Source organism: Saimiri boliviensis, chromosome 2 (genome assembly GCF_048565385.1).
Source record: "Saimiri boliviensis isolate mSaiBol1 chromosome 2, mSaiBol1.pri, whole genome shotgun sequence".
Taxonomy (NCBI): Eukaryota; Metazoa; Chordata; class Mammalia; order Primates; family Cebidae; genus Saimiri; species Saimiri boliviensis.
In genome coordinates, this window is record NC_133450.1 from 36,342,291 (window position 1) to 36,366,488 (window position 24,198).

General features: G+C 37.5%; 1 protein-coding gene across 5 annotated transcripts; it reads right to left on the minus strand.

Moving 5' to 3' along the window:
• Positions 1-114: 114 nt before the first annotated feature.
• Positions 115-24,153, minus strand: EIF2S1 (eukaryotic translation initiation factor 2 subunit alpha). 5 transcript variants are annotated; one of them, XM_074393103.1, is made up of 9 exons: positions 24,008-24,153; positions 21,927-22,001; positions 19,237-19,478; positions 12,044-12,123; positions 9,767-9,918; positions 5,844-5,950; positions 4,948-5,045; positions 4,051-4,194; positions 115-3,301 (listed from the first exon to the last, which is right to left on the minus strand). In XM_074393103.1, the coding sequence occupies exons 3-9, from the start codon at positions 19,475-19,477 to the stop codon at positions 3,176-3,178; spliced, it is 948 nt and encodes a 315-aa protein (XP_074249204.1). In that variant the 5' UTR covers position 19,478; positions 21,927-22,001; positions 24,008-24,153; the 3' UTR covers positions 115-3,175. The 5 variants fall into 5 exon arrangements, with proteins under 5 accessions (XP_074249204.1, XP_003924500.1, XP_074249205.1 ...); XM_003924451.4 differs by lacking the exon at positions 21,927-22,001; XM_074393104.1 differs by lacking the exons at positions 21,927-22,001; positions 24,008-24,153 and adding an exon at positions 22,181-24,001.
• Positions 24,154-24,198: the final 45 nt, after the last annotated feature.

A 24,198-nucleotide genomic window follows, 5' to 3' on the forward strand; every position in this document is an offset into this window, starting at 1 on the left:
ACAAATGAAGGCATTGAATTTTGGTTTTAAAATGAACATTAGCTGAGACAAATGGTACCAAGAAATTTCACCAGTTGGGAGGTTAATCTATAGTGAAAAGTCTGTATCATACAATACTTTTAAAGAACATTTTTATTACTTTCAAGTTTGTACAGTAGCTGGCACAAGCTATTGCCAGCATTCTTGCCAAGTACAAATGCTTGGACCTCCCCTTAATCAACAGATAAAATACATAACTTACATTTAAGGGGAGTGGATTACTTCAAAGTGCTTAAGTAAAAATTTGCCCTCTTAGTTTGAACTGTCTCTTGTTAATTGTGTCTAAAACACTGACCTGAATGAGAAATCCCAAGCTAATGTTTTATTTATTCCTTACATGGTAAGAGACTACCTTTTAAAGTACCATTTTCCATTTGGCATTTCACCAAGGTCTAATGTTCCTGGAATTAGTTTGCTTTGCCTTTTGAATATTGACAGGTGTTTATCTGAATTAAACATTTGGCTCGATGACTTCCTGCATCAAAATTGGCACAAGTGTACCTCACTTTGTATCAGAGCTATCAGGATCTCTATGGCTTGGGAAGTAGATGACCATTACCTTAGGGCAAATCAATGAACAAGTCTCAGCAAGGTACTGGCACCTACATTTTTAAATACTCTCTAGCTATTTTGTTCTTGGTGTAAAAGTAGAATAGCTGGAGTATGGCAGCTGAGGAATGTTCTGCTTAGCATGATGCAGTGCTTAGCATGTCTCTATGGGTCCGTCTTTGAACATTATCCACTTCAGAACTGGTTTGTCTTGTTTTGCTCTAAAACTAATAATGAAAAATGATTTGGGCGGGGCATGCTGGCTCACACTCTCATGGAGGCAGAGGTGGGAGGATAGCTTGAGCCCGGGATTTCAAGACCTGCCCAGGCAATGTAACATCACCATTTACCAGGGAAAAAAAAAAAAAAAAAAAAAGTAAAAAAAGTGGTTTTGATGTTCAATTTCCTCCTGGCCATTGATTTTCAATTAACTTATGCACAAACAAGACCCAAACTATCGATAATTTTCGGCTATGAGTTGATAGCCATTTGACCTCAATGAAAGGTAGAGTGGGGAATAGACGAAATTGTATTTTAAACAAACTTTGATGGGAGATTCAAGATTTTTGTTTTTTTTTTTTTTTTTTGAGACAGGGTCTTGCCTTGTCACCCATGCTGGAGTGCACTGGAGTGATCACAGCTCACTGCAGTCTAAACCTCTTGGCCTCAAGTGATCCTCCTGCCTTGGCTCCTTAAGTGCCGGGGTTGCAGGTATGAGCCACCATACCTGGCAGAGATTCAAGATTTGGATAAACTGTTCACTTCTTTGCCAAGCCTATTCTTCAACTTATTCAGAGCTGGGTGTGCAACTTGTCCCATAAGTATCTTGTCCCTGCTGTCTTTTAGGTTAGCAAGGTGTATGCATGCTTTAAGTTTTGTTCTTTTTCTCATGGTATCAGTGAAATATTGATCTGTTCTCTAGCTAGGGTCAATTTATAAAATTGTCATGGAACTAAGCAAAAGGCCCACAAAGAATAAAAATCACTTACCATAGAATCCACCAGTATTTTTCAAGTTATGGCTTTTGAAGTATAACAAATTTCAGTAAACAAAATCAAAAGAAAAAAATTCCTCTGTGTACAACAAAGGAGCACCTGTTATATTTTGAATGCATTCTTCATGTTACCACCTTTATAAACTTGTTTTTTTGATGCTTCAACAGACAGAAGTGAAAATTATGTGTCAATCTTAAGTACATCAAGGTTTTCCTCTACATAGTCCTAATGCAAAATGCTGGCTGGCAATCAGGGCTCTTAGAAACAGCCTTCATAAGTTAAACTTTTGGATTTCGAAAGCTAGTACAGACTGCTGTATTTAACAAAAGGAACAAACCTTCATAAATGATACAAACTATCTGCCCAACACACTCTTCTATTTTCCAGGCCTTTTAATATTGAGTGAAGTCTAATCTTGGACTGACTATGGTGGGTTACGTCTAATCTAAGTATTTTAATAGCTATCTAGGGATAATGAATAAAATCAAATACAACTGGTACCTCAAGTATCGTAAGAGAATAAATTTATGAAGACAAGCAGATTGAAGCAACTCAAGATTTTCTACACCTGATTAAATAATGTGTTACCTATGAAACTTATTATGTACAAATTAGTTCTTGAAGACAGAAGTAAACACATGGGAAAAACAAAAAACAAAACAAAACAAAACACCAGTAAGTGTTCAAACAGATCCCTGTTTTGTTTTAAAGAACAAGAGCTCTAAGTGGCACCTAGTGGGTATTTTATGAGGAGCAAAAATAAAAAACTGGATGATACTCCGACTAAATAAAAAATGCAGCTGCTTTTTACATTTTAAAAACATATTTACCACCCTGAATTATAAACTCAAGGCAAGTAGCTTATTATACCAATAAGGACGTGGTGTGATAAATTCTCTCATACAAGTTGTTATCAATCTCAAATAGATAAAAGGCACAGAACCAATCTAATTCTTTCATTGCATTTTAAGGCTTTGTCCCCGCTAAGGGCCAACTTTCACTGTGGTTAAGGTTAAGTTTATTTTCTCTAAACTCTTTTCAAAGGATCTGTTATAGAGATCCTTTATTCACCTGCTCTTAGTTGCACATCAACACTAAAATGGAAGATAATAGAATTAGGGTCTTAGTACTCAGAATGCTTTTAACTGGTGACAAGAAGGAAGAAGCCTATAGTTAAATATCCCAGAAATTTATTTGATGTTTGCTTGAATACATTTTATGTAGAAAGATTGGGATTGTTTGCTTTGGATGCCCCTGGTAAATCTCAAGAGGCATTGAACTAGAAAGGGGTGCCAATATGGAGACATCAGAAATGGAAATCACAAGCCCAATTTTAGAACTATTCTTAAAGATTTGTCTCTAGTGAAATGAGGCCACTCCCTTAAAAATGCTCAAAGTGTTAGAGCTACTGTGTGAAAACAGCTGACATTTAGGAGGGCATTTCATGTTCTGATCTGTTAGAACATTTAAATACTTGGAAATAAAAAATATTCAGCTTTGAAGTTTTCAATACTGGAAAACTTTCAAGTCTAGAATTTCAGCCAGGAAGGGCTGCTCTGTGTTCCTTATATTGGACTCTGTTTCCCACAAAGTTAATCTTCAGCTTTGGCTTCCATTTCTTCTGCATCATCATCTCCATCCACTTCGGCATTTTCTCTTTCAAGCCTCTCCATCTGCCTCGCAAGTTCAGTCTCATCTGTATCTGTGACCACTTTGGGCTGTGGAAGCAGAGGTATAATTTAAAACTGAAGTAGTAAACATTATACAAATTTAATTTCAATACAATTACTGCCTCATGTTTTCTCTCTTTAACACTTTTCTAACAACTGTCATATCTGTTCACTTTAGAGGGCTGACTTGTCAATAACAAATTCCATTAGATAAACAGATGAAATTTATGAAAACAACAGTATAGAAAAAAGATGTATGTACTAAAATGGAAATTTGTTTTTTGTCATCTTTATAAGCTAAAACTGAAAACATGAAATAACCCCAGTGGCTATATCTTTCAAGTCCACAAAAAATGTCCTGTTTAAAAAAAAAAAAAACATCTTCCAGGCTCAAACTACCACTTACTAGCTTACTAGTCCTTTCCACTGAAGGAACCCCACCCCCAACTCTCACGCATGTGTGCACACACACATACACACACACACACGCATTTTTTTTCTTGTTGAGAAAAGGAAAAGACAGGAGACTTTTTTCCTAATTCTAAGATCAAATTTTAGACATGCCACATCCAAAAACTCTAACAATAAAAAACTTCTGATTTATATTGCTTATTCTCTTCCCCCTGGCCAGGAGGTGGGTGGGGTGGTAAGGGTGACCCCCAACACCATTAATGGTCAAAGGCTTGAATAACCTTCCTACAATACGATATTTCAAGGCCAACAGCTCTTATTTATCTACAAAAACCCCTTTTAGAAACCTCCTGAGACATTATTAAAAATGAATCTATTGATCTCACCTCCATTTGAACATTGAACACACCCCTCTTTTCCTCAATCTTTTCTTTGATAACAGCCATTGCTTGACTAAGGACAGAAAGGCCTTCTGTTCTCTCCAGGGTTGTCGTAGTCATTACATACCGAGGAGGAGCTATTAGATTAATCTAAAAGAGAAAAACAAAAATTCAATTATGAACATACCTACAGAATCCCCAACTATTAGGATGCTTGAGATTTTATTACTCTGCTATATTAACAAATCATCCCAAAATGTGCCAATTCTATAGGACAGTAATTTAGGGTCCTACAGAATTGGCGATTATGTTTTGGGGTGATTTGTTAATGTAGAAAAGTGAATCGATACAGGAATCTAATGCAGTAGTATAAACAGTCCACTGTAACAATGAATAAGAACAATTACAATTTCTGGGTATCTTTGGTAGCTCAATTAACTGCAATTATCATCAGTATAATGGATAATTTGTCTCAAACTGATTGAAGAATCCTTCTACAAGATTCTGAGTTATTGCCATTCAGTTAATTTTATCACTAATGAAAGATTCTGATCAAACCTCATAAAATTTGCATATGTATAGATGGGAGAAAGTGGTACTCTTTTTAAAGTGCTATCAGTATTTTGGGCACAGCAACTCTTTATTGTAAAGGAGGTTTAACATCAATGGCTTTCTAAGAATAGGAATCTCCATTCACTGTGATAGTAGCAGCAGAAACCAAAAAGGCCTAAACATAAATCACAAACATCTAGAAATATTACTGAGACTCCCTGATTAATTTTAAGAGTAAAAAAGCCACTTTTGTTACAAAGTATGATTTAAAAAAAAATCAAAACAAAGATCAAAGATCTTATTTGGTTGAGGTGGGTATTTCAGCAGGGAGGGAAACAACTGACAACTCACCTTAATGGGCATGGTTTCTGTAGAACAATTCAAACCTGCTCTTAGGGCTTCTTTTACAGCATCAATGCCTTCATAACCATAACAAGCCACTTCAATATCTGTAATTACAAAATTCAGAAGCTGACACCAAAAAATGCAAAAAATATTTAAAAGTTGGCAGATATACTAGTATTCAGAGACTTAACCTGAATCCAACCTCTACACTGCAGTTCCTTATTTATAAACTGGAGGTAAGGAGGAGTGTGGTAAAGATGGAATATAGCAGTAAGTGCAACTTACCTAAAACAGTTTAGAAACTACATTATCCTTTGACTCAGAAATTATACTTTTAGGAATTTGTCTTGAAGAACATTTGTGTAAATGGGTAAATATGTATAATATAAGGGTGCTAATTTGTAGCTTTTTTTTGTATCTGTGAGAAAACTGGCACAACCTAGATGTTCATCAAGAGGGGACTGGTTTATGTTAAGGTTTATCTGTGCTATGAAACATTACTCAGAATAAAAAAGGATGAAAAGATTCCTATGTTCTGCACGGAAGGGTACCTATGATACACTGGGTAGAAAAGGCTAGACAGAGAAAATCCTGAATAGTATTTGTAAAAATTTGGAGTATTTTAAACTATGCACTAAAACCAAATAATCAAACCCCCTTTTTTTAAAAAAGGGGCTAACTTTAGGTTAGTTGAACTCACATGACTGTTTCTACTTGTGTTAATATAGAAATCTTATGATTCAAAAGCCAAAATAATTTATTAAGCTTTTACTATAAAAAATAAACATTTAGAAAAAATTATAGACATTGATGTAGCAACATATTCTTTGGTAAGTCTCATTATTTAATAGCTTTTTTGATGCATGCAAAATACTGTAAAAACCATTTAAAAAATCATTTACCTGCTCGAATTTTGACAGCCTGTGGGGTCAAGCGCCTATTAATATTATTAATGAGTACTTCCCGTTCATCTTCATTCAAATCTAAACTATCCAAAATAGATGGGTCTCTGGTTAAAAAAAAAAAAAAATAACAAAAAGTCAAGATTATATTACTGATCAATGTGAAACCAAGCACCCTAGAATAATGCATATAATAGTAAAGAAAACACAGGCTTTAATGTCATAATTAAGAGTTCAAATCTTAGCTGTGTACTTACACCCAACTAATTATTAGTGAAATCAAAATTTTAGTGATCCGACTACAACAAGGAATTTAGTATGTCCTAACACATCTGATATTCTAATATAATTGATTACTTCCATGCAATTAGCTGTCTCTGCCTCAAGGAGTTCATAATCTAGCTTGAAAAGAACAAAAACCGGGAAGAATTTGTAAATGTTAACAGTGTATCTGTGGGCATCAGGAGAGGAAGGTATTACTTTCTAATGAGGTAAGGAAGGGCTTCATGCAAAAAGTAGTATTTCATCTAAGTGCCACAGGACATGGACCAGGGTCTTATTAACTGGCATGCCTGTTGAATGAGTAAACAAACAAAAATATGAAATAAAGACTAAAAGAGGAGTAGCACTGTAAAAAGCAAAGGCAGAACTATTTTAAGTAAGTTAAGATACATAGCGCTGGCCACCAGTGGCTCATGCCTGTAATCCCAGCACTTCGGGAGGCTGAGGCAGGAGGATTGCTTGAGACCGGGGGTTTGTAGACCAGCCTAGGCAACAGAGCAAGAACTTCGTCTCTATTACAAAGAAAAAAAGAAAGTTATGCCATATAAAAAAGGAATAGTATGAGCAAGCGTCAGGCTTAATAAGCAAGGGATCTAGTTAAGGAGCAAAAGGCAAGATAATTTGGGTGGAGGGAACTTTTACTCAGCTAATATAAAAAAACAAGAAGACAAACCAACATAAATGCCTAAGAAACAAGATGACAAACAAACAGAAAATAGGCAAATGAGGTGAACAGATGTTTCACAGAAGAAATACAAATGGTCAATAAACACGAAAAACTGTTGACCCTTCCAATAATCAGGAATATGCAAATCAAAAGATACTACTGGGCATTCATTAGACTAGAAAAAGAAGAAAAAAAATCGGATGTATACCAAATTGTGGCAAGGATGAGGGGAAACAGGAATACTTATACAATTGCTAGAGGGAATATAAATTGTAGAATCAATTTTAAGAATAATTTGGTGAAACCAAGTGAGTTTAAAGATATATAATCAATCCTGTATCAAACCTATGACCTAATAATTTCACTCCTAGGTATATACATTAGAAACTCTCAAACAAGTACATATAGAGACATACAGTATTCATTGTAGCACTGCTTGACAAAAGGGACAAAAGGGAAAAATTACCTGAACAACTCTTAAGAGAGGAACAGATAAAGCATATTCTCACAATGAAATACTATACAGAGATTAGTATGGATCAGATATACATCTATCAATGTGGAAGAATCCTGCTTAATAACAGCCTTATATGTAAAAGTGCAAGCAACAAAAAGATACAATAGGTTACATTTTAAATAAAAAATGATTATAGACACATGTGTAGTAAAACAATAAAAACATAAATGATATTGACATAAAAACAATTTCAGAATACTGGTTATCACTGATAAGTGAGGGAAATAAGTGTGAAAAGGTAAAACATTGTTTCCAACTATGTCAGAAATTACATGAAATTCAAAAAAATGAAAAGAACTAGCATTAGTTAAATCTGGACAGTCCCTACATGAATGAAGCAAGAAGAGTGCTAAGGGAAAGGGAATAACACATGCCAAGGCTAGAAGACAGAGGGAATGCTGGAGCTAGAAGTTAAAGAGGTAACTTGGGCCAGATGATAGTTAAGACAAGTTAAGAAATGTACTGAGGACTGCAAGACAAAAATATAAAGTGGTGCTTAATGGCTTAGTACAAACTCTGGATGACGCCAGAATGCATGGGTTTGAATACTGCCTGGCTCTATGATTTGTTAGCTGTGTGACCTTGAACAAATTATTTAATCTCAGCTTCAATTTCTTCAACTATAAAAAAAAAAGGGTAACAACAGCATTTATACTATTGTCAGAATTATATAAATGTTAGCTATTATTACTATTCCCACCTTTTCTGCCACATGATACACACACACACACACACACACACACACACACATATATGTAAAAGTCGCATGAGAATGAACTTGAAGGGATTTTGAACCCCAGATGAGTTGGTTTGCTGGGGACTCTTAACAGTCCTGGGTCTACTCATTCTCTTCTTATTCCCCCTTTACCTCTTAACATTTAGGAAGGAGTGGGAGGTAAAGAGACAACAAGTACAGAGAACTGAAAGAGTCTGGTTTTTTTTTTTTTTTTTTTTTAAGAGTCACTCTGTCATCCATGCTAGAATGCAGTGGTATAATCATAAACCACAGCTCACTGAAACCTCAAACCACTGGACTCAAGTGATCCTCCTGCCTCAGCCTCAAACAAGTACAAATTCCTGGGACTACAGGCACATGCTACCATACCTGGCTACTTTTAATTTTTTTTGAAGAGGTGGGGTCTTGCTACGCTGCCCAGGCTAGTCTCGAACTCCCAGCCTCAAGCAATCCTCCACCTCAGCCTCCTATAGTGCTGGGATTATAGGCATGAGTCACGATGTACAGCCAAGTGTGGCTGTTAAAAGCAGAGAACAGAGTTTGCTCCAAGAGAAAGTACAGGAAAAGTTGAGAAGTATGTTTTTTAGTATAAATGGAAGAAACCATAAATATTGGTATTTATGCTGATGGAACAATACCAATAAAGAGAAAGGTGATCCAAGAGAAGGAGTAACTGATAGAGATCCCTGAGCAGCAGCTGGGTACAGGTGGCAAAATTAGTTTGAGAGCAAGAAAGACACAAATTCCAGTGACAGCAGCACAAGAAGTGACAGGCAGGACGGAGATATATGTTTGCTGAGATAGTGGAAAAGTAGTTCTTTTGCAATGGGTTCTATTTTCTTTATAAAATAAAACAGGTAGTGAGCATAGCAGCCAAGAGGCAGGGAACAGGGGTAGAGTGGTTTTCTGAGGAAGAACATGGAAAAGCTCTAAAATAGCCACTATAAAAATGGAAAGAAGAACTGATCAAGAGCAGAGAGAATGTGGAACAGCTAAGGCTGGAGACCATGAATATGCAGTGGATGAACCTGCAAGACTGTGATTTTTTTCCTAGCAGCATCCAGCAGTCTACAAGTACAGAAAAGGCAGGAACATCAATCCAAGACTGGATGTATCAGAAGGAAAAACAGGGCAAAAGCTCATGATAATGGCAAGAAAGTCATTGAAATGATGGATCATGGTGTGCCTATGTTGGATAAGAAAGAGAAGGCAGGAAATGGTGAAAAGACAGGGAGAAAAAAGGTTTGGAATTAGAGCCTAATACACACAATTAAGATGACAAAGAGTAGGACCAACTGGGAGCTAGATGGATAGGAGGCTGGGGCAAAAGAACAGAAAGTGTGAATTAAAGATTTTAGTTGCAGAGCAAATCCTGGTAATAGTAAGGGCCAGGCTAAGGCTACATGGAAGACTGGCTAAAGTGGTGTGGGCTGAAAGTCAAAGGAGAGTCAAAAGAGGCAGAGAAAACAAGAGGTTATAATTTTCAATGAGATACGCTCTGTATCTTTAGCCCTATAGGCACTTGGGACAATAACTAGGAATGGAAACTGTGTAAGGGAGTAGTGTGAGATAAACCATATGGTTTGTGAATCTACATAACTATGATATGAATATTTTAATCTAAATTTAGCAAGGATTTTATACATGGATGCTGTGCTGTTAAATATCAGGCTAAGAATTATAATATTAAGGTAGAAACCGAGTCAGGAAGGTATTCTTACGAGACTGCATGCTTAAATGCATCATAGGCACCATATCCAGGTCTCTTGTACTTGTCATCAAAGACCCAGGCAGTCCTCTGGAATAGGCTTTCCAGCTGCTCATCCTTGGTGTATTCTAACACCTCAGCAACATGACGAAGAATGCTATAAACCTAGAAATAAAACGAAAAGCTCAACAATTCGAAGAGATCTATAAAAAATACTTTAATATTTTAGTTGACAACAAAATTTGACAATAATTCTTTAACAATAAAAAAATCTCCATACAAGTTCTTTCTCCATAGGGAAATACTCAGTTTCCCATAATAAACTCAAGTGGGTATAAAAGTAGAGACAGTATACAATTTAGGTCCTAAGACCTAGATCAAGTCCTGACAATAACAGTATCTCTGAACTTGTTTCCTCTTCTGGAAAAAGAAAATATTAGCATCTCTCTTCCTTACTACAGAGAGTACTTGTACAGATCAAATATATAGAAACCACACAGTATAAATGGAAAACGATTAAACGAATATAAGTTGCTATTATTACTCCATGAGGGCAGAATCAGGATTGAAAGTTTTTTGTTGTTGTAATCTTACCCACTTGCCAAACTTTTTCTTATCTCCTAAAATTAATATAGGGTGTAGAGGAAAGGTATTAAAAGGTCTTCATCATAGTCACACATAAAAATTGAGTGAGTCTGCTCAATGTTTTGAAATATTAACAAAAAAATTTAAAAATTTTAAAAAATTGAGAAAAGGTACTGACATTGAACAACTTCCATTTAACATCTCGATAAGATCTATTAGCATACTCATTTTAACAATATCCTAAGGAGACAAAAAATACGCAATTTTCCCAGAAAACTACTTCTCAAAAGTTAGTGGGACCTGAGAGTCGATATTTCTAAAAAAGAATCAGGTGATGCCAGTGCTCTTAATTGAGAGATTACATTCTGAGTGATAAGGTCCTAGAGTTTATTAAAAAGAGATTTTACTAACAGTGTTTTCAAATGTGTAAACCACACTGCATAACTGTAAATACATCAGTAAACCAAAAAAAAAAAAAAAAAAGATTTGGTAACTAACGGCTTTCAGACCTTTACTTTCTCTTTTACTGGGATTAAGCAAGATTTTTAAAATCTTTCTTCATTGAAACTTTTTTCTTTGATATTTTGTCTTGAGAACAGAAACACTCATGGCAGAAAAGAACAGACACCAGAGAAGGGCAAAGAAAATAGAAGCAATAAAAACAGTACCATTAAGAACTGAGGATGGGCTGGGAACACTGGCTTACGCCTGTAATCTCAAATACTCTGGGAAGCAGAGGCAAATGGATCGCTTGAGCCCAGGTGGAGGTTGTTACAAGTAAGCTTAGATTGCGCCACTGCACTCCGGCCTGGGCAAGACTTTGACCCGGCCCCCCCCGACCCCCTCAATGCCGAGGATGTAGAGATTGAAGGATAACTTAAATAGGACTGGGCAAGACTGGACAAGACTTTGAAAAAGACACACACACACACACACACACACACCCCCTGTGAGGATGCAGAGAATGAAGGATAACTTAAATAGGACCTGAGAAAACAGAAATACTGACAAGAAATGTGAAGAGATGAAATGGCTATCTTTGTTGACCAGTGCTTACTGTGGATGACAAAAGTATGAAGTAACAGCAAAAATAAGAAAAAAAGTAAGAAGAAATAATCCTAACACGCTAGTGGAGGAAAAAAAAATGGAAAAACAAAACAAAACAAAAAAACTAGTTAACAGGCCTCTCTGCCTTGCTTTCCTGGATTCATGAACATTTCACAAATCCTTTTTCATTCTTGACACACAACAGCTGGTTCTCTCTGTTATCCTTATCCCAAACCAGGGTTGAAAATCAAGAACTGTATTTTGGCTAAGTGCACTGGCTCTCTTCTATAATTCCAGCACTTTGCGGGGCTGAGGCTCGAGGATCAGTTGAGGCCCAGGGTTTGAGAACAACCTGGACAAAACAGCAAGATCATTTCTATATAAACAAACAAACAAAAAACCCCACTGTATTTTATGAGGCAGTCCAATTGGAAGTAAGTCAAACCAGCTGAAGTCAACCACAGTTGATTTAACCTAAGATGGCTTCAAAACACTTCTAGTACTGATTTGAGAATATTAGATCATAAGCAATACTTTAAGGTAGTAGCACTATGAGATTAAAAAAACCTATCGTAGTCATACTCTTTTGAAATGAAAATTTCAAATTATTTATTAAACACATAAATAGTGGACTAATTTGACTCAAAGATCAACTTACAGTTTTGGATTTTGTGAATTTGTCTTCACATTTGATTGCTTCCTCTGGAGAAACTCTTCTTTTTGACAAATCTATATATCCTGTACAAAAAAATTTTGAAAAAATTATCTCTGTCTAGGTGCCAACATCAGTTTTTAAGACCAAATTAAGTGTTCAACTGGCGTACTTACAATTATTCCCTATGAAAATCCTATCAACAAAATACTGCATAAGTAGTACAGGCTGAGTATTCCCCGTCAGAAATGCTTGGGACCAAAAGTGTTTCGGATTTCAGATTTTAGAATATTTGCAATATTCCAAAAAATTTTGGAATATTTGCATTGTATTTACTAGTTAGAGCATCCCTAATCTGAAAATTCCAAATCTGAAATGCTCCAATTAGCATTTCCTTTGAGCATCATGTTGATGCTCAAAAAGTTTCAGATTTTGGATTTTTTGGATTAGGGGATAAGGTATTCTCAATCTGTACATGATGAGAAATTCTGAGTTGTTTTCAGAAATAAATTTTTATTATCAGGTGATTATATATTCTCCATTACCTTATTGGTGAGAATAATTTTCAATTATCCAAAGGAAAGCTAGTCAAATGCCTGTCTTTCCCGTTTCTTCCTTTTCCTTCTGCAGAATAGGAATTCACTAAGATGTTCATTTTAAGGAAAGAGGCTGTCCTCACAGAAGAGACACACACACAGAGAACAAATTAAAACTATCTCATCTACTGCGTGACTATGATATCCAAGTAACTATGTTAGGTGCTTAAACATCTCACTGAACCCTCACAACAATCCTCCATAGATTATCATCCTTTCTCACAGCCCTCCACTCTTTTTTTTTGTTTTAACCTGAAGAAAGTAAAACCCAAGAGAGGTTAACTAACTTGTCAACGTCAAATAGCCAAAAAATGGCTGAAACCCACTAACCTGTGCCTGGCAATGACTTCTAGCACAATGCTGAGTAACAGTGATGAGAGTGAATGTCTTGTTCTCAATGATGAAGGACAGCATGTCTGTGGCTTTTTTCTTTTTCTTTTTTTTCTTTTCTTTTCTTTTTTTTTTGAGGCGGAGTTTCGCTCTTGTTACCCAGGTTGGAGTGCAATGGCGCAATCTCGGCTCACCGCAACCTCCGCCTCCTGGGTTCAGGCAATTCTCCTGCCTCAGCCTCCTGAGTAGCTGGGATTACAGGCACGCGCCACCATGCCCAGCTAATTTTTTGTATTTTTAGTAGAGACGGGGTTTCGCTATGTTGACCGGGATGGTCTCGATCTCTTGACCTAGTGATCCACCCGCCTTGGCCTCCCAAAGTGCTGGGATTACAGGCTTGAGCCACCGCGCCCGGCCGTCTGTGGCTTTTTTCTAGACACTCTTTTTCAGATTAGAAAATTCTGTTCTAGTTCTTATTTGCTGACGTTTTATCATGAATGCATGACAAATTTTCTCAAATGCTGTTTCACATCTATTAAAATGGTTACGTTTTCCTCCTAAACTCTGTTCACATACACTGAATTTATTTCATATTCTGAGCATTCTTTTTCATTAAAATGGTATGACTTGCATACACTAAAATTCACCACTTTCAGTGTTAAGTTCTTTGAGTTTTAAAAAAAGAATACAGTCATTTAAACCAAACATCACCAAAATCAAGTTCCATCACCCCGACGCCACTAAAAACTGGGTACAAGCTTTTTTGCGAACATATATTTTCCTAAAAATGGCACAGTTGGGTTATATATTAAGTATATGTTCACTTTAACTGTCCAACTGTTTCCCAAAATGAATGTGGCACTCTGCATTCCCATGAGCAATGTGGAGCAGTTAGAACTGTTACCTAAGAAATCTTTGCCTAATCCAAGATCAAATATTTACTCCTATGTTTTCTTCTAGAGGTATTTCGAAGTTTAGATTTGACTTTTACATCTCTGATTCATTTTAACTTTTGTATAAGGTGGTGTCTGACTTGAGGTCCTTTTTTACATATGGATATCCAGTTGTCTCAGCACTATTTGTTAAAAAGATACTTTTTTTCTTTAATCAGCTGCCTTTATACTTTTGTTAATTAACTGATCATATAAAAGCGCACATTAATAAAAATTTTTTTTTTTTTTTTTTTTTGAGATGGAGTTTCGCTCGTTACCCAGGCTGGAGTACAATGGCGTGATCTCGGCTCACCGCAACCTCCGCCTCCTGGGTTCAGGCAATTCTCCTGCCTCAGCCTCCTGAGTAGCTGGGATTACAGGCACACGCCACCATGCCCAGCTAATTTTTTGTATTTTTAGTAGAGACGGGGTTTCACCATGTTGACCAGGATGGTCTCGATCTCTTGACCTCGTGATCCACCCGCCTCAGCCTCCCAAAATGCTGGGATTACAGGCTTGAGCCACCGCGCCCGGCAAAAAAATTTTTTTTTAAATAAAGGTCCTGCTATGTTGCCCAGGCTGGTCTTGAACTCCTGGGCTCAAGTGACCCTCTCACCTAGGCCTCCCAAAGCACTGAGATTACAGGCATGAGCCACCATGCCCAGCCAACATAAAGTTATAACTGTTAAACCAAACTGGCATTCCATACACTCCACTTGGTCATGCTTTATTATCCTTTTTATACATTGTTGGATTTAAAAAACTATTTTATTATGAATTGTTTTATCTATGCTAATCACAAATTGGGTCAGTAATTTGTTTTAAAAAAACATGTCTTTGTTGGGTTTTCTTATAGGGTTATGATGGCCTCATAAAATTAGTCATGAACTGCGTAACATTTCAGTCCACAATGGACGGCATATATAGCAGTAGTGCTGTAAGATTACAATACTGTGTAACACTGGATTTTTCGGATTGTAATACTGTACCTTACAATTCCACGAGCTCAAATGAGACAGTTAAATATATTTAAAGAAACTAAGAAGGGTAAAAATGTCTTTTATATTTACCTGTGTATTTTCCATTTCAGGTCATCACATCTCTTCAGCCTAAAGAACTAATTTCACCACCCCTGCCACCTTTTTCTGTTTTGGAAACAAGGTCTGGTTCTATTGCCCAGGCTAGAGTGCAGTGGTGCCATCTCAGTTCACTGCAGCCTCCGCCTCCTGGGCTCAAGCCTTTCTCCTACCTGAGCTTCCTGAGTAGCTAGGACTACCGTGAGCACCACCACATCCAGCTAATTTTTGTGTTTTTTGTTAGAGACGAGGTTTTGCCATATTGCCCCAGCTGGTTTTGAATTTGTGAGTTCAGGCAATGTGTCCACCTCAGCCTCCCAAAGTGTTGGGGATTACAGGTGTGAGCCACCAGGCCAGGCCATGTCTTTAGTTTCTATTTATCTAGAAAGTCTTAATTTTGACCTTTATTGTTGAATATTACCTTTAAATACATAATTCTGGTTTGAGTGCTTTAAAGATATCATCCAATGCTCTGGCCTCCATTATTTCCAGTATGAACACCACAGTAATTTGTATCACTGTTATTCTGTAGGTAATATGTCTTTCTCCTTGGGCTATTTTCAATATTTTTCTTTACCTTTTTTCTTTAGTATTAACAGTTTGACGTGCCTGGGTATGATCTTAATAGCATTTATCCTGCTTAAGAGCTGTGGAGCATCTTCAATTTGTAAATTTTTTTTCCCCCAACAAATAAGGGAAACTTTTAGCCATTATTTAATCAAATCTATTTTCTGTTCTCTCTCCTCTTTCATTTCTAGAATTATATATATATATATATATTTGAGACAGAGTCTTACTCTGTTGCTCAAGCTGAAATACAGAGGCGCCATCTTGGCTCACTACAACCTCCGGCCTCCCAGGTGCAATTAATTCTACTGCCTCAGCCTCCCAAGTAGCTGGGATTATAGACACATGCCACCACGCCTAGCTAATTTTTGTATTTTTGGTAGAGACAGGGTTTTGCCATGTCAGCCAGGTTGGTCTTGAACTCCTGACCTCAGGTGTCTGCCTGCCTCGGCCTCCCAAAGTGCTGGGATTACAAGCATAAGCCACTGCACCTGGCCTTAGAATTTATATTTAGTTGGGCACTGCATAATGATATTTTAGTCAACACTGAACTCCATATACAATGGCGGTTCCATACGACTATAATGTAGTTGCAAAATTCCTATTGCCTAGTGATGTAGCGCATTTAGTTTTTACGACTAGGCTGGAGTGCAGTGGTGCCGATCTTGGCTCAGTGCAACCTCTGCCTCCCAGGTTTGTATGATTCTCCTGCCTCAGTCTCCTGAATAGCTGACATTACAGGTGAGGTGCCACCACGCCCAGCTAATTTTTGTGTTTTCAGTAGAGACGAGGCTTCACCACGTTGGTTAGGCTGGTCTCAAACTCCTAACCTCGTGATCTGCCAGCCTCGGCCTCCCAAAGTGCTGGGATTATAGGCATGAGTCACTGCACCCGGCCAAGCGTACTGTTTCTAAAGTCTACAATAGTGTAATGTCCTAGGCCTTCACATCTACTCACCACTCACTGACTAACCCAGAACAACCTCCAGTCCTGCAAGCTCCATTCATGGTACGTGCCCTATATAGGTACACCATTTTTTATCTTTTCTACTCTATTTTTACCATGCCCTTTCTGTTTAGGTACACAAATACCATTGTGTCAACTGTCAACAGTATTCAATACAGTAACAGGCTGTACAGGTTTATAGCTTAGGAGTAATGGTCTATACCATATAGCCTAGGTGTGTAGTAGGCTACACATCTAGGTTTGTGTTAAGTATGCTCTATGAATCTTACATAACAAAACTGCCTAAAGATACATTATCTCAGAATGTATTCTTGTCATTAAAGGACACTTGACTATGGTTCTTTGTGAAAGTTTCTAAATTTTCTGAGATTTTACTTTGTTCATTTCTTACAAGCATATTTCCCTAATGTGCTTGAGCTGTTATAATATCTGCCTTAAAATTCATGTCTGGTAGTCCCAACACCTGGATCATCTCTGGGTCAGTCTCCACTGGTTACTTTTCTCTTCTGTATGGGTCACATTTTCCCATTTATTTGTATGGTTAGCAATTTTGCATTGCATCCTGGACCTGTGGCAAAGACTCTGGATTCCCGTATGTTCCTCTTACAAAAACAGATTTTTTGTTTTAGAAGGTAGTCAACATCTGAACTTACAAGTTCTGTCTCCATAGATGGTAAGTAACTGAAATCTGTTCAGATTTTTTCCTTATTGGGCTACTTGGAGTTCATCCTGTGTATCAGTAGTTCAGGGATAAGCCAGAGATCTGGGCGGAATCTACATACAGCCTTGGCGGTTCTCCCTTTGTCTTCTTTCTCTAATGCTCACCACAACCGCCACCAGTTTCCATCTACTATGGTTGTCTAGAACTCTCGCCTCCAATTCTAAAGCCAGTGAAGACTAAGTTTTCCACTAGAACCTTAGCTGCCCGGCTTGAAGCTCTCTTTAGCATGTACTAAGTGTAAAACAGAAAACACAGCCTTTCTTCTAAGTGTTGACTCACCTTCAATTTTGGCCGGCTTTTGGCTGCTCCTCATCGTCTTTAGGTAGTAGTTATTTTTCATGTTTGTTCAGGGTTTACAGCAGGTATGTCAAAAAGCTTGTCTAGTAGGACCTAATTCTCTAGTATCAAAATGAATCCTCTCTACAGGCTCTTTTGCACTTTGCTCTTTTTCTTATCCTATCCTGGAGATCTTCCCATATCAGAATATTCAGATCTCATTCTGCATAAAATTGCATTGCATGCATTTGTCCTGATTTATTTAACCAGTCCCCATTTTGGTCATTTCCTGGTTTTAGTTAATGCCATACAAACAAATGGAAGTATCTTTACATGTATGTACTAGACATAAGTATGCCTTTCCATATTTTTTTCTGATTGCAACTAAAAACATATTTGATTTCTCCTTTAGTATATATTTTATACAATAGAAAAAGAAGGCTGAGCACAGCCTTGGCCTGCTTTGCAAGGCTAATCTTGAACTGGATTGCTTGAGCAAAATTAGCCTGTCTCAACATAGAGAGACCCCATCTCCACAAAAAAATTTTGTTTTTTTTTTTAATTAGCTGGACATGGTGGCACATGCCTGTAGTTCTAGTTATTTGGGAGGACTACTTGAGGAACACTTGAATCTAGGAGTTCAAGGCTGCAGCAACCTATGATCACAGCACTACACTGAGGCCTGGGTGACAGAGCAAGATCCCAACTCAAAAAAAAATAGGAAGTACAAGATTAGATAATATTTTAGGTACTTCTAGGACAGTGATGTGAAGACTTACATAAGTTTAACAAACAGTCTCAAAGTAGTAGTCACTACCTAAGGCATAAGACATCCTCAAAGTCTATGTATCATCTAAGGCTATAATCGAAAAAATTTAAATGTCAGTATGTATAAAATTAATCACTTGTAGAAGTGAGAAAGTATCAGTAAACTAGATGGCTGAGGAGATTCAGAAGGATAAGTTCAATCAAGGTGACTCACTGAACTTTCAGGCATGGCCTGAAACTAATGGCCTAAAACTAATACCTAACAAAATATAGTAAGATGGCTGAAACTAAAACTTACTTAATGGTATTGCACACCATGTTTTAAAAAAACAGTATTCACTAAGATGATGATTTACATGAAGCCCAGAGAAGGCATCCAATCAGTAAAAAATGAATAGTCATCCAACACTGTCGGAAAGATACCACAGGATCTGAGAGACACAAACATTCTAATTACCAGTGAGATATACAATGCTGGATTTCAGGTGTGTATGTACACACATAGTATACTGCTTTTTCAAAGCTTATGTAAAAGATTCTAAAACCCATTTGCCCCATTTTCATGCTTACTCAATGATCTCACCACTATTTTAGCTTTAAATAAAGAAAAAGGCATCCAACATATTCAGGCCTACCAATGTAAATAAACTAACAACTCTGGTTTACTTATCTCTTTCATGCTTGGTTACCATGAGTCAATTACCAAGATCCTCATAAACACTAGAAATAAAATTCAAGTTATTTGATCCATAAAACCCTAAGATGTACTAATTAAACTACTAACTTAAGAGATCTTGCTTAAACAGCTAATTGGCATCCTTTTCTAACAACTTTGTATGTAAAAGAATTTAAGTATAAAACGAGCTTTTTTTCTTTTTAAGCTGCAGCATACAATTTACAAAAAATTTATTTTTAAATAAACCATTTTAAATCAGAAATTTATACTACAGATACTTTTCCCACTTACCTTTTTCTTTGTCCACCCTAATGACAACCACACACTCATTCCTGCCAATTCGGATGAGTTTGTTTATAGAACGGATACGCCTTCTGGATAATTCACTAAGAAGAATCATGCCTTCAATGTTGTTGTATTCCAGCAAGCTGACATAAGCACCCATTTCAGCAATGGATCTTACATTCACCATCACTACATCTTCCACCTCAGGAAATTTGTGTTGATAAAATCTACAACTTAGACCCGGCATTCTGCAATTTAAACAAAAGAATTAAATAAGTGTTCAGTTAAGGTTAAAATTTAAGAAAAATCAATTTTCTACTTCTTGCCACTGAAAGATGAAAAAAAAAGTTATTAGTCTTCTCAACCCTTGAAACTTCTTAAGTGGTACCAGAAAACAGATGATGTTCAGGAACCAAGCTTTAATCTTTATTTCACTCAACGTTACTGTAATGCTTTGGTGATTCTCTGCCATTAGTTTCAGAGGAATCATAAAAAATAATGACCATCTATAAAGTACTCCAAGACCTAAGGATTAAAGGAATACCTCAAGAGTAAAATACTACTTTAAGGTATATCAAATGATGGGAAGCATCACTATTATAACTAACCAGCAAAACTGAAGCTACTCTTTGCCCAAGTTAGCAAAGATTATATATGCTACCACTCACTATATAAAGGAAAGAATTTTCTACCCAAATCCTAACCAATATACCATATGATATATTCTAGCATTTATTATAGCCAAAAATAGTGTCACATGTCAAAGCAACAAAAAATTAAAAAATTTTAATCACAAACTAAAATGCATCCACCTTTAACAATTGTTTTCCTTTAATTCACAATGTCTAGCTTCTCCTATCCCCATTACTCCCAAATATTCCTTCCTTTTGTTGAATAGGTATACCTAATCTTGAGAAAAGCTTTAATCTCCATTACCACAAAGTTAAAGTTTCTGTTAACCTCTAAGCATTAAAGATATTTATAATCATTCCCTTTGATCCCCAACCTACTTTCCGCACTCTTTCAAGATCCTCAAGTGTGTAATTGTAACATGGGTAGAAGCATATTTTTAAAAGGAAGCTCTCAAATTAATCATGGCTGATGATTTTCATGTTTTTCTGTTAACCTTAACTGTTGTCATTGCTCAAAAGATAGGTAGTAACAGAACTTAAAGGCCCAAGAAAAACTTGTGAAAACTCATTTAATAACTTATTAATTGGCACCTGCATGTATCTTCCCAGTAGCTTCCTACTGACTTTCTTATGTTTTCACTGCCTACAGAATCCTACATGAACTGGCCACTGCCTATCTCCTTGTGGTGCAACTCTCTCCCTAATTCTCCCCATTTTATAGACTAAAAAGGGGAAGCACAGGTTAAGTTACTTGTTCTTTCACATACTGCTAACAGGTGGTGAGTCAGGATTTGAATCCATGAAGTTTAGATCCAGTCTGTGCTCTTATAAATCAGACTATATTCTCTTAAAACTATTCATAAATATGATTAGAAACATTATGCTTAAAAAGGAACAATATATATATTCAGTGCTAGAGCACACACCACCAGTAAGTGCAAACTATTAGTACTCATCTGTTTGACAACAAAAAGCAGCATATTGATCATGGTAGCAGAGATGTATTTCTTTGTAGAGAATACAAAATCCCTACAAAACAGGGATTTAGCAAATAAAGAGAAGTAGACATTCAATGGCCAGAATTAACTGCCAAGAAACAGCTGACTGGTTGTTTCATTTTTAAACAGGGCTTTTCGGTGAAGGGGGTGGGGATGGTGAGGAACCTGTTGTTGAATATGTGTATGTAAAGTTCTCAAATTTGAGAGCTAAAAAAAGTTTCAAATTGGGCATCAAAATTAACTATGTTACAGAAATGTGTGGAACAGTTTTAAGACATTTAACAGATGAAAACCGCATTTACTTACCAAGTTTCTCCAAATAGTAAAGGTGATGCTTTTGGGGGAAGCAAAGCTTAATTTGATGGTTAAGGAACATAGGTAAGCCAGGTATGGTGGCTCAGGCCTGTAATCCCAACACTCTGGGAGGCTGAGGGGGGAGAATCACCTGAGGTCAGGAGTTCAAGACCAGCCTGGCCAACATGGAGACACCCGTCTCTACTAATAATACAAAATTAGCTGGGTGTGATGGCGCATGCCTGTAATCCCAGCTACTTGGGAGGCTGAGGCAGAAGAATCACTTGAACCTGAGAAACAGGTTGTGGTTAGCCAAGATCAGGCCACTGCACTCCAGCCTGAGGCAATCGTGTAAAAGAATCCTGAAGGGATATAACTATGAATACTGTTTCTTCAGGAGGCCCAAGTCTCTTTGCAACATAAAGGGTAAGTAAAGGAATACTGTTGATAGTATGTTATTCATAGTAAAGACACCAAGTGGTTGAGTAAGTACAAAAAGAATCCATAAAATGAAAACCACATATTGGTTGATAAAATTTGAACATATTGCCCAATGAAATGCTAATAACTTTAAGTTAAAAAAATTTGTTTTGACTTAAAAAAATCATTCAGGAATATTAAAATCACACTAGGTATTTATTCAGCTCTATCTTTTTCATAGCATTCTGACTTATTTTATTTGGTCCTCAAGAAGTGTCAAGTCATGCAATTAACACAGTAAACTCAGGGAACAGCTCTAGACTTGGGTTCCAGTCCTTGCTCTGGTACTTACTAAAGTGGCTGCTTGGGAAAGGTAACCTCCTTTGAGCCGTAGTTTCTTATCTGTGCCATGCACATCACAGGTTAACTGAGGGTATGACATGTATGTGTAAATACATTTTGAAAACCATAATGTGCTAGTCAAACAAAAAATATTAAAAAGCAAAGGAGGCATTATTTTTCATTTTGTAATATAATTTGTTAATTTTTTTTTTTCAGTATCTACTACGTACTAAACACTAATGATACAACAAGAAAGACTCTTACCAGGCATGGCATGGTGGCTCACACCTGTAATCCCAGCACTTTGGGAGGCCCAGGTGGGTGGATCACTTGAGGCCAGGAGTTCCAGACCAGCCTGGTCAACATGGTGAAACCCCATTTCTACTAAAAATGCAAAAATTAGCCGGGTGTGGTGGTGGGCACCTGTAATCCCACTACTTGGTGGCTGAGGCAGGAAAAGCCCTCGAACCCAGGGGCGGAGGCTGCAGTGAGCTGAGATCGTGCCACTGCACTCCAGCCTGGGCAACAGAGACTCTGTCTCTAAAAAAGAGAAAAAAAAAAGACTCTTATCTAAGTAATTAAGTGCAGAGTGGGAAACAAACTAGCAAACAAATAATTACAATAAAAGTACTATGAAAGGAGTACAGTGATGCAATGAACAGGAAAAGGAGGAACATAAATACTGAATTATAATACTTCCTTAAGGACAAATGCTTAACAAGTACCAGAGCAGGAGCTCCAGAATGTCGTTAACCCACAGAACCTCAATATCACACTATAATACTGTTATGTGTTCTGATGTAAAAATATCAGCCACCTTTCAAAATACATCAACGAAACTCCAGGTTAATTTCAAATACCCTGCATCGTCAGTTATTTTGCAGGACAAATGGTAGGTAGGACTTCTTAGTGCATGTTCAAATTGCCATAACGGATATAGAAGTTCACATTCCTTTCCAAAATATCTGATGGGGACAACTCTAGTGATAATTCTAATTTGGATCAAATACGGATTAGGAATGCTCTCTGAATGTTAGTTCTTAGTATAGGAGTGCTACGTAAATAAAGTTTTTATTTCATCATTATAGTTGAATAAGAAAATATCACCAAGTCTATACAAACATTACTGTGCATAAGACAACATCTTTTGAGAATCGCTGTCATTTGGCACCAGATGAACTGAGAATAGGCAGTAAAGTTCTGCCTATTCTCACTAAAGTCATCCCCAAACTATTGACACAGAGAATTTTCCTTGAATAACAACTCAATTGAGAGAAAATAAAGATTTCTCTGCTATGCCTTTTCTCTAAGAAACCACGTGTTTTGCTTAATAAAAATTAAAACAGCCTTAGTTTTAAGGATAAAGAGATCTCAGGATGACTGCATTTAATCCGAAAATATTTCCTTATCTTAGGCTTTTAGTTATGCTTCACTAACATAGTTAACCCAGCACATGCTTAACCCAGTTCTATTCTCACTGTCGCCAAAAATCGACAAACTGATAGTAACAGTAATAAACCCAATAGTCTCATTTGATTCAAGGGGTGACTCATTGAATTTATCAGTTGAAAAACTACTCAGACCCAGCTCTTTCCAACACGGTGCCCATCCCACAGGTTTCTCAGGTTAGAGTCCGACTTGGTTTCCACCGAGAAGCAGGGGAAATTTTGGTAGAACTGTTGGGGCAGAAGAAAAGATGAAATTCTCTGGCCCGGAAAAAGCAAAGTGCTCAGCGTCCTGAGCTGGGTAAGAGTTAGGGTGTCACAGCGTTCTCCCGAGGCCGCCCCATCATCACGGCATTCTCGCTTTCGGCATACTGTAGAGGCTGTATAATCCACTCGGCCCACTTTCCTTCACGAGATTCCTCTGCTCGAACAACGATGCCTCTGGAGCATGACCGACAGGACGACCGACAAGGAGCCAGCGAGGAGGCCCACGACAGCGCGGGTGGCGGCGGTGCTGTCCAGCCACTTCCCGCGCAGGGACGGGAAAGGGAGGTGTTAGCCCGGGGCCTACCCGCTCTCGAACACCCATGTCACTGGACACAAACCAAAGTGAGTTCTTGGAGAAACCGAGCTTGGGATTAGTCACCTGAGGTATGTGTGTGATTCCCGCACGGGAACCCAGCGCCGCCTTCTTCAAGCAGAAGAGACCAGGCTTGCTGCTCCCGCACCGGCTGCCGATCCTCTGCCGATCCTCAGCGTGCGCTTCGCTCACCCACACTGCGCATGCGAACCCTCCTTGCACAGCGCAAGCGCTAAACGAATAGAGGCCCTCTTCAT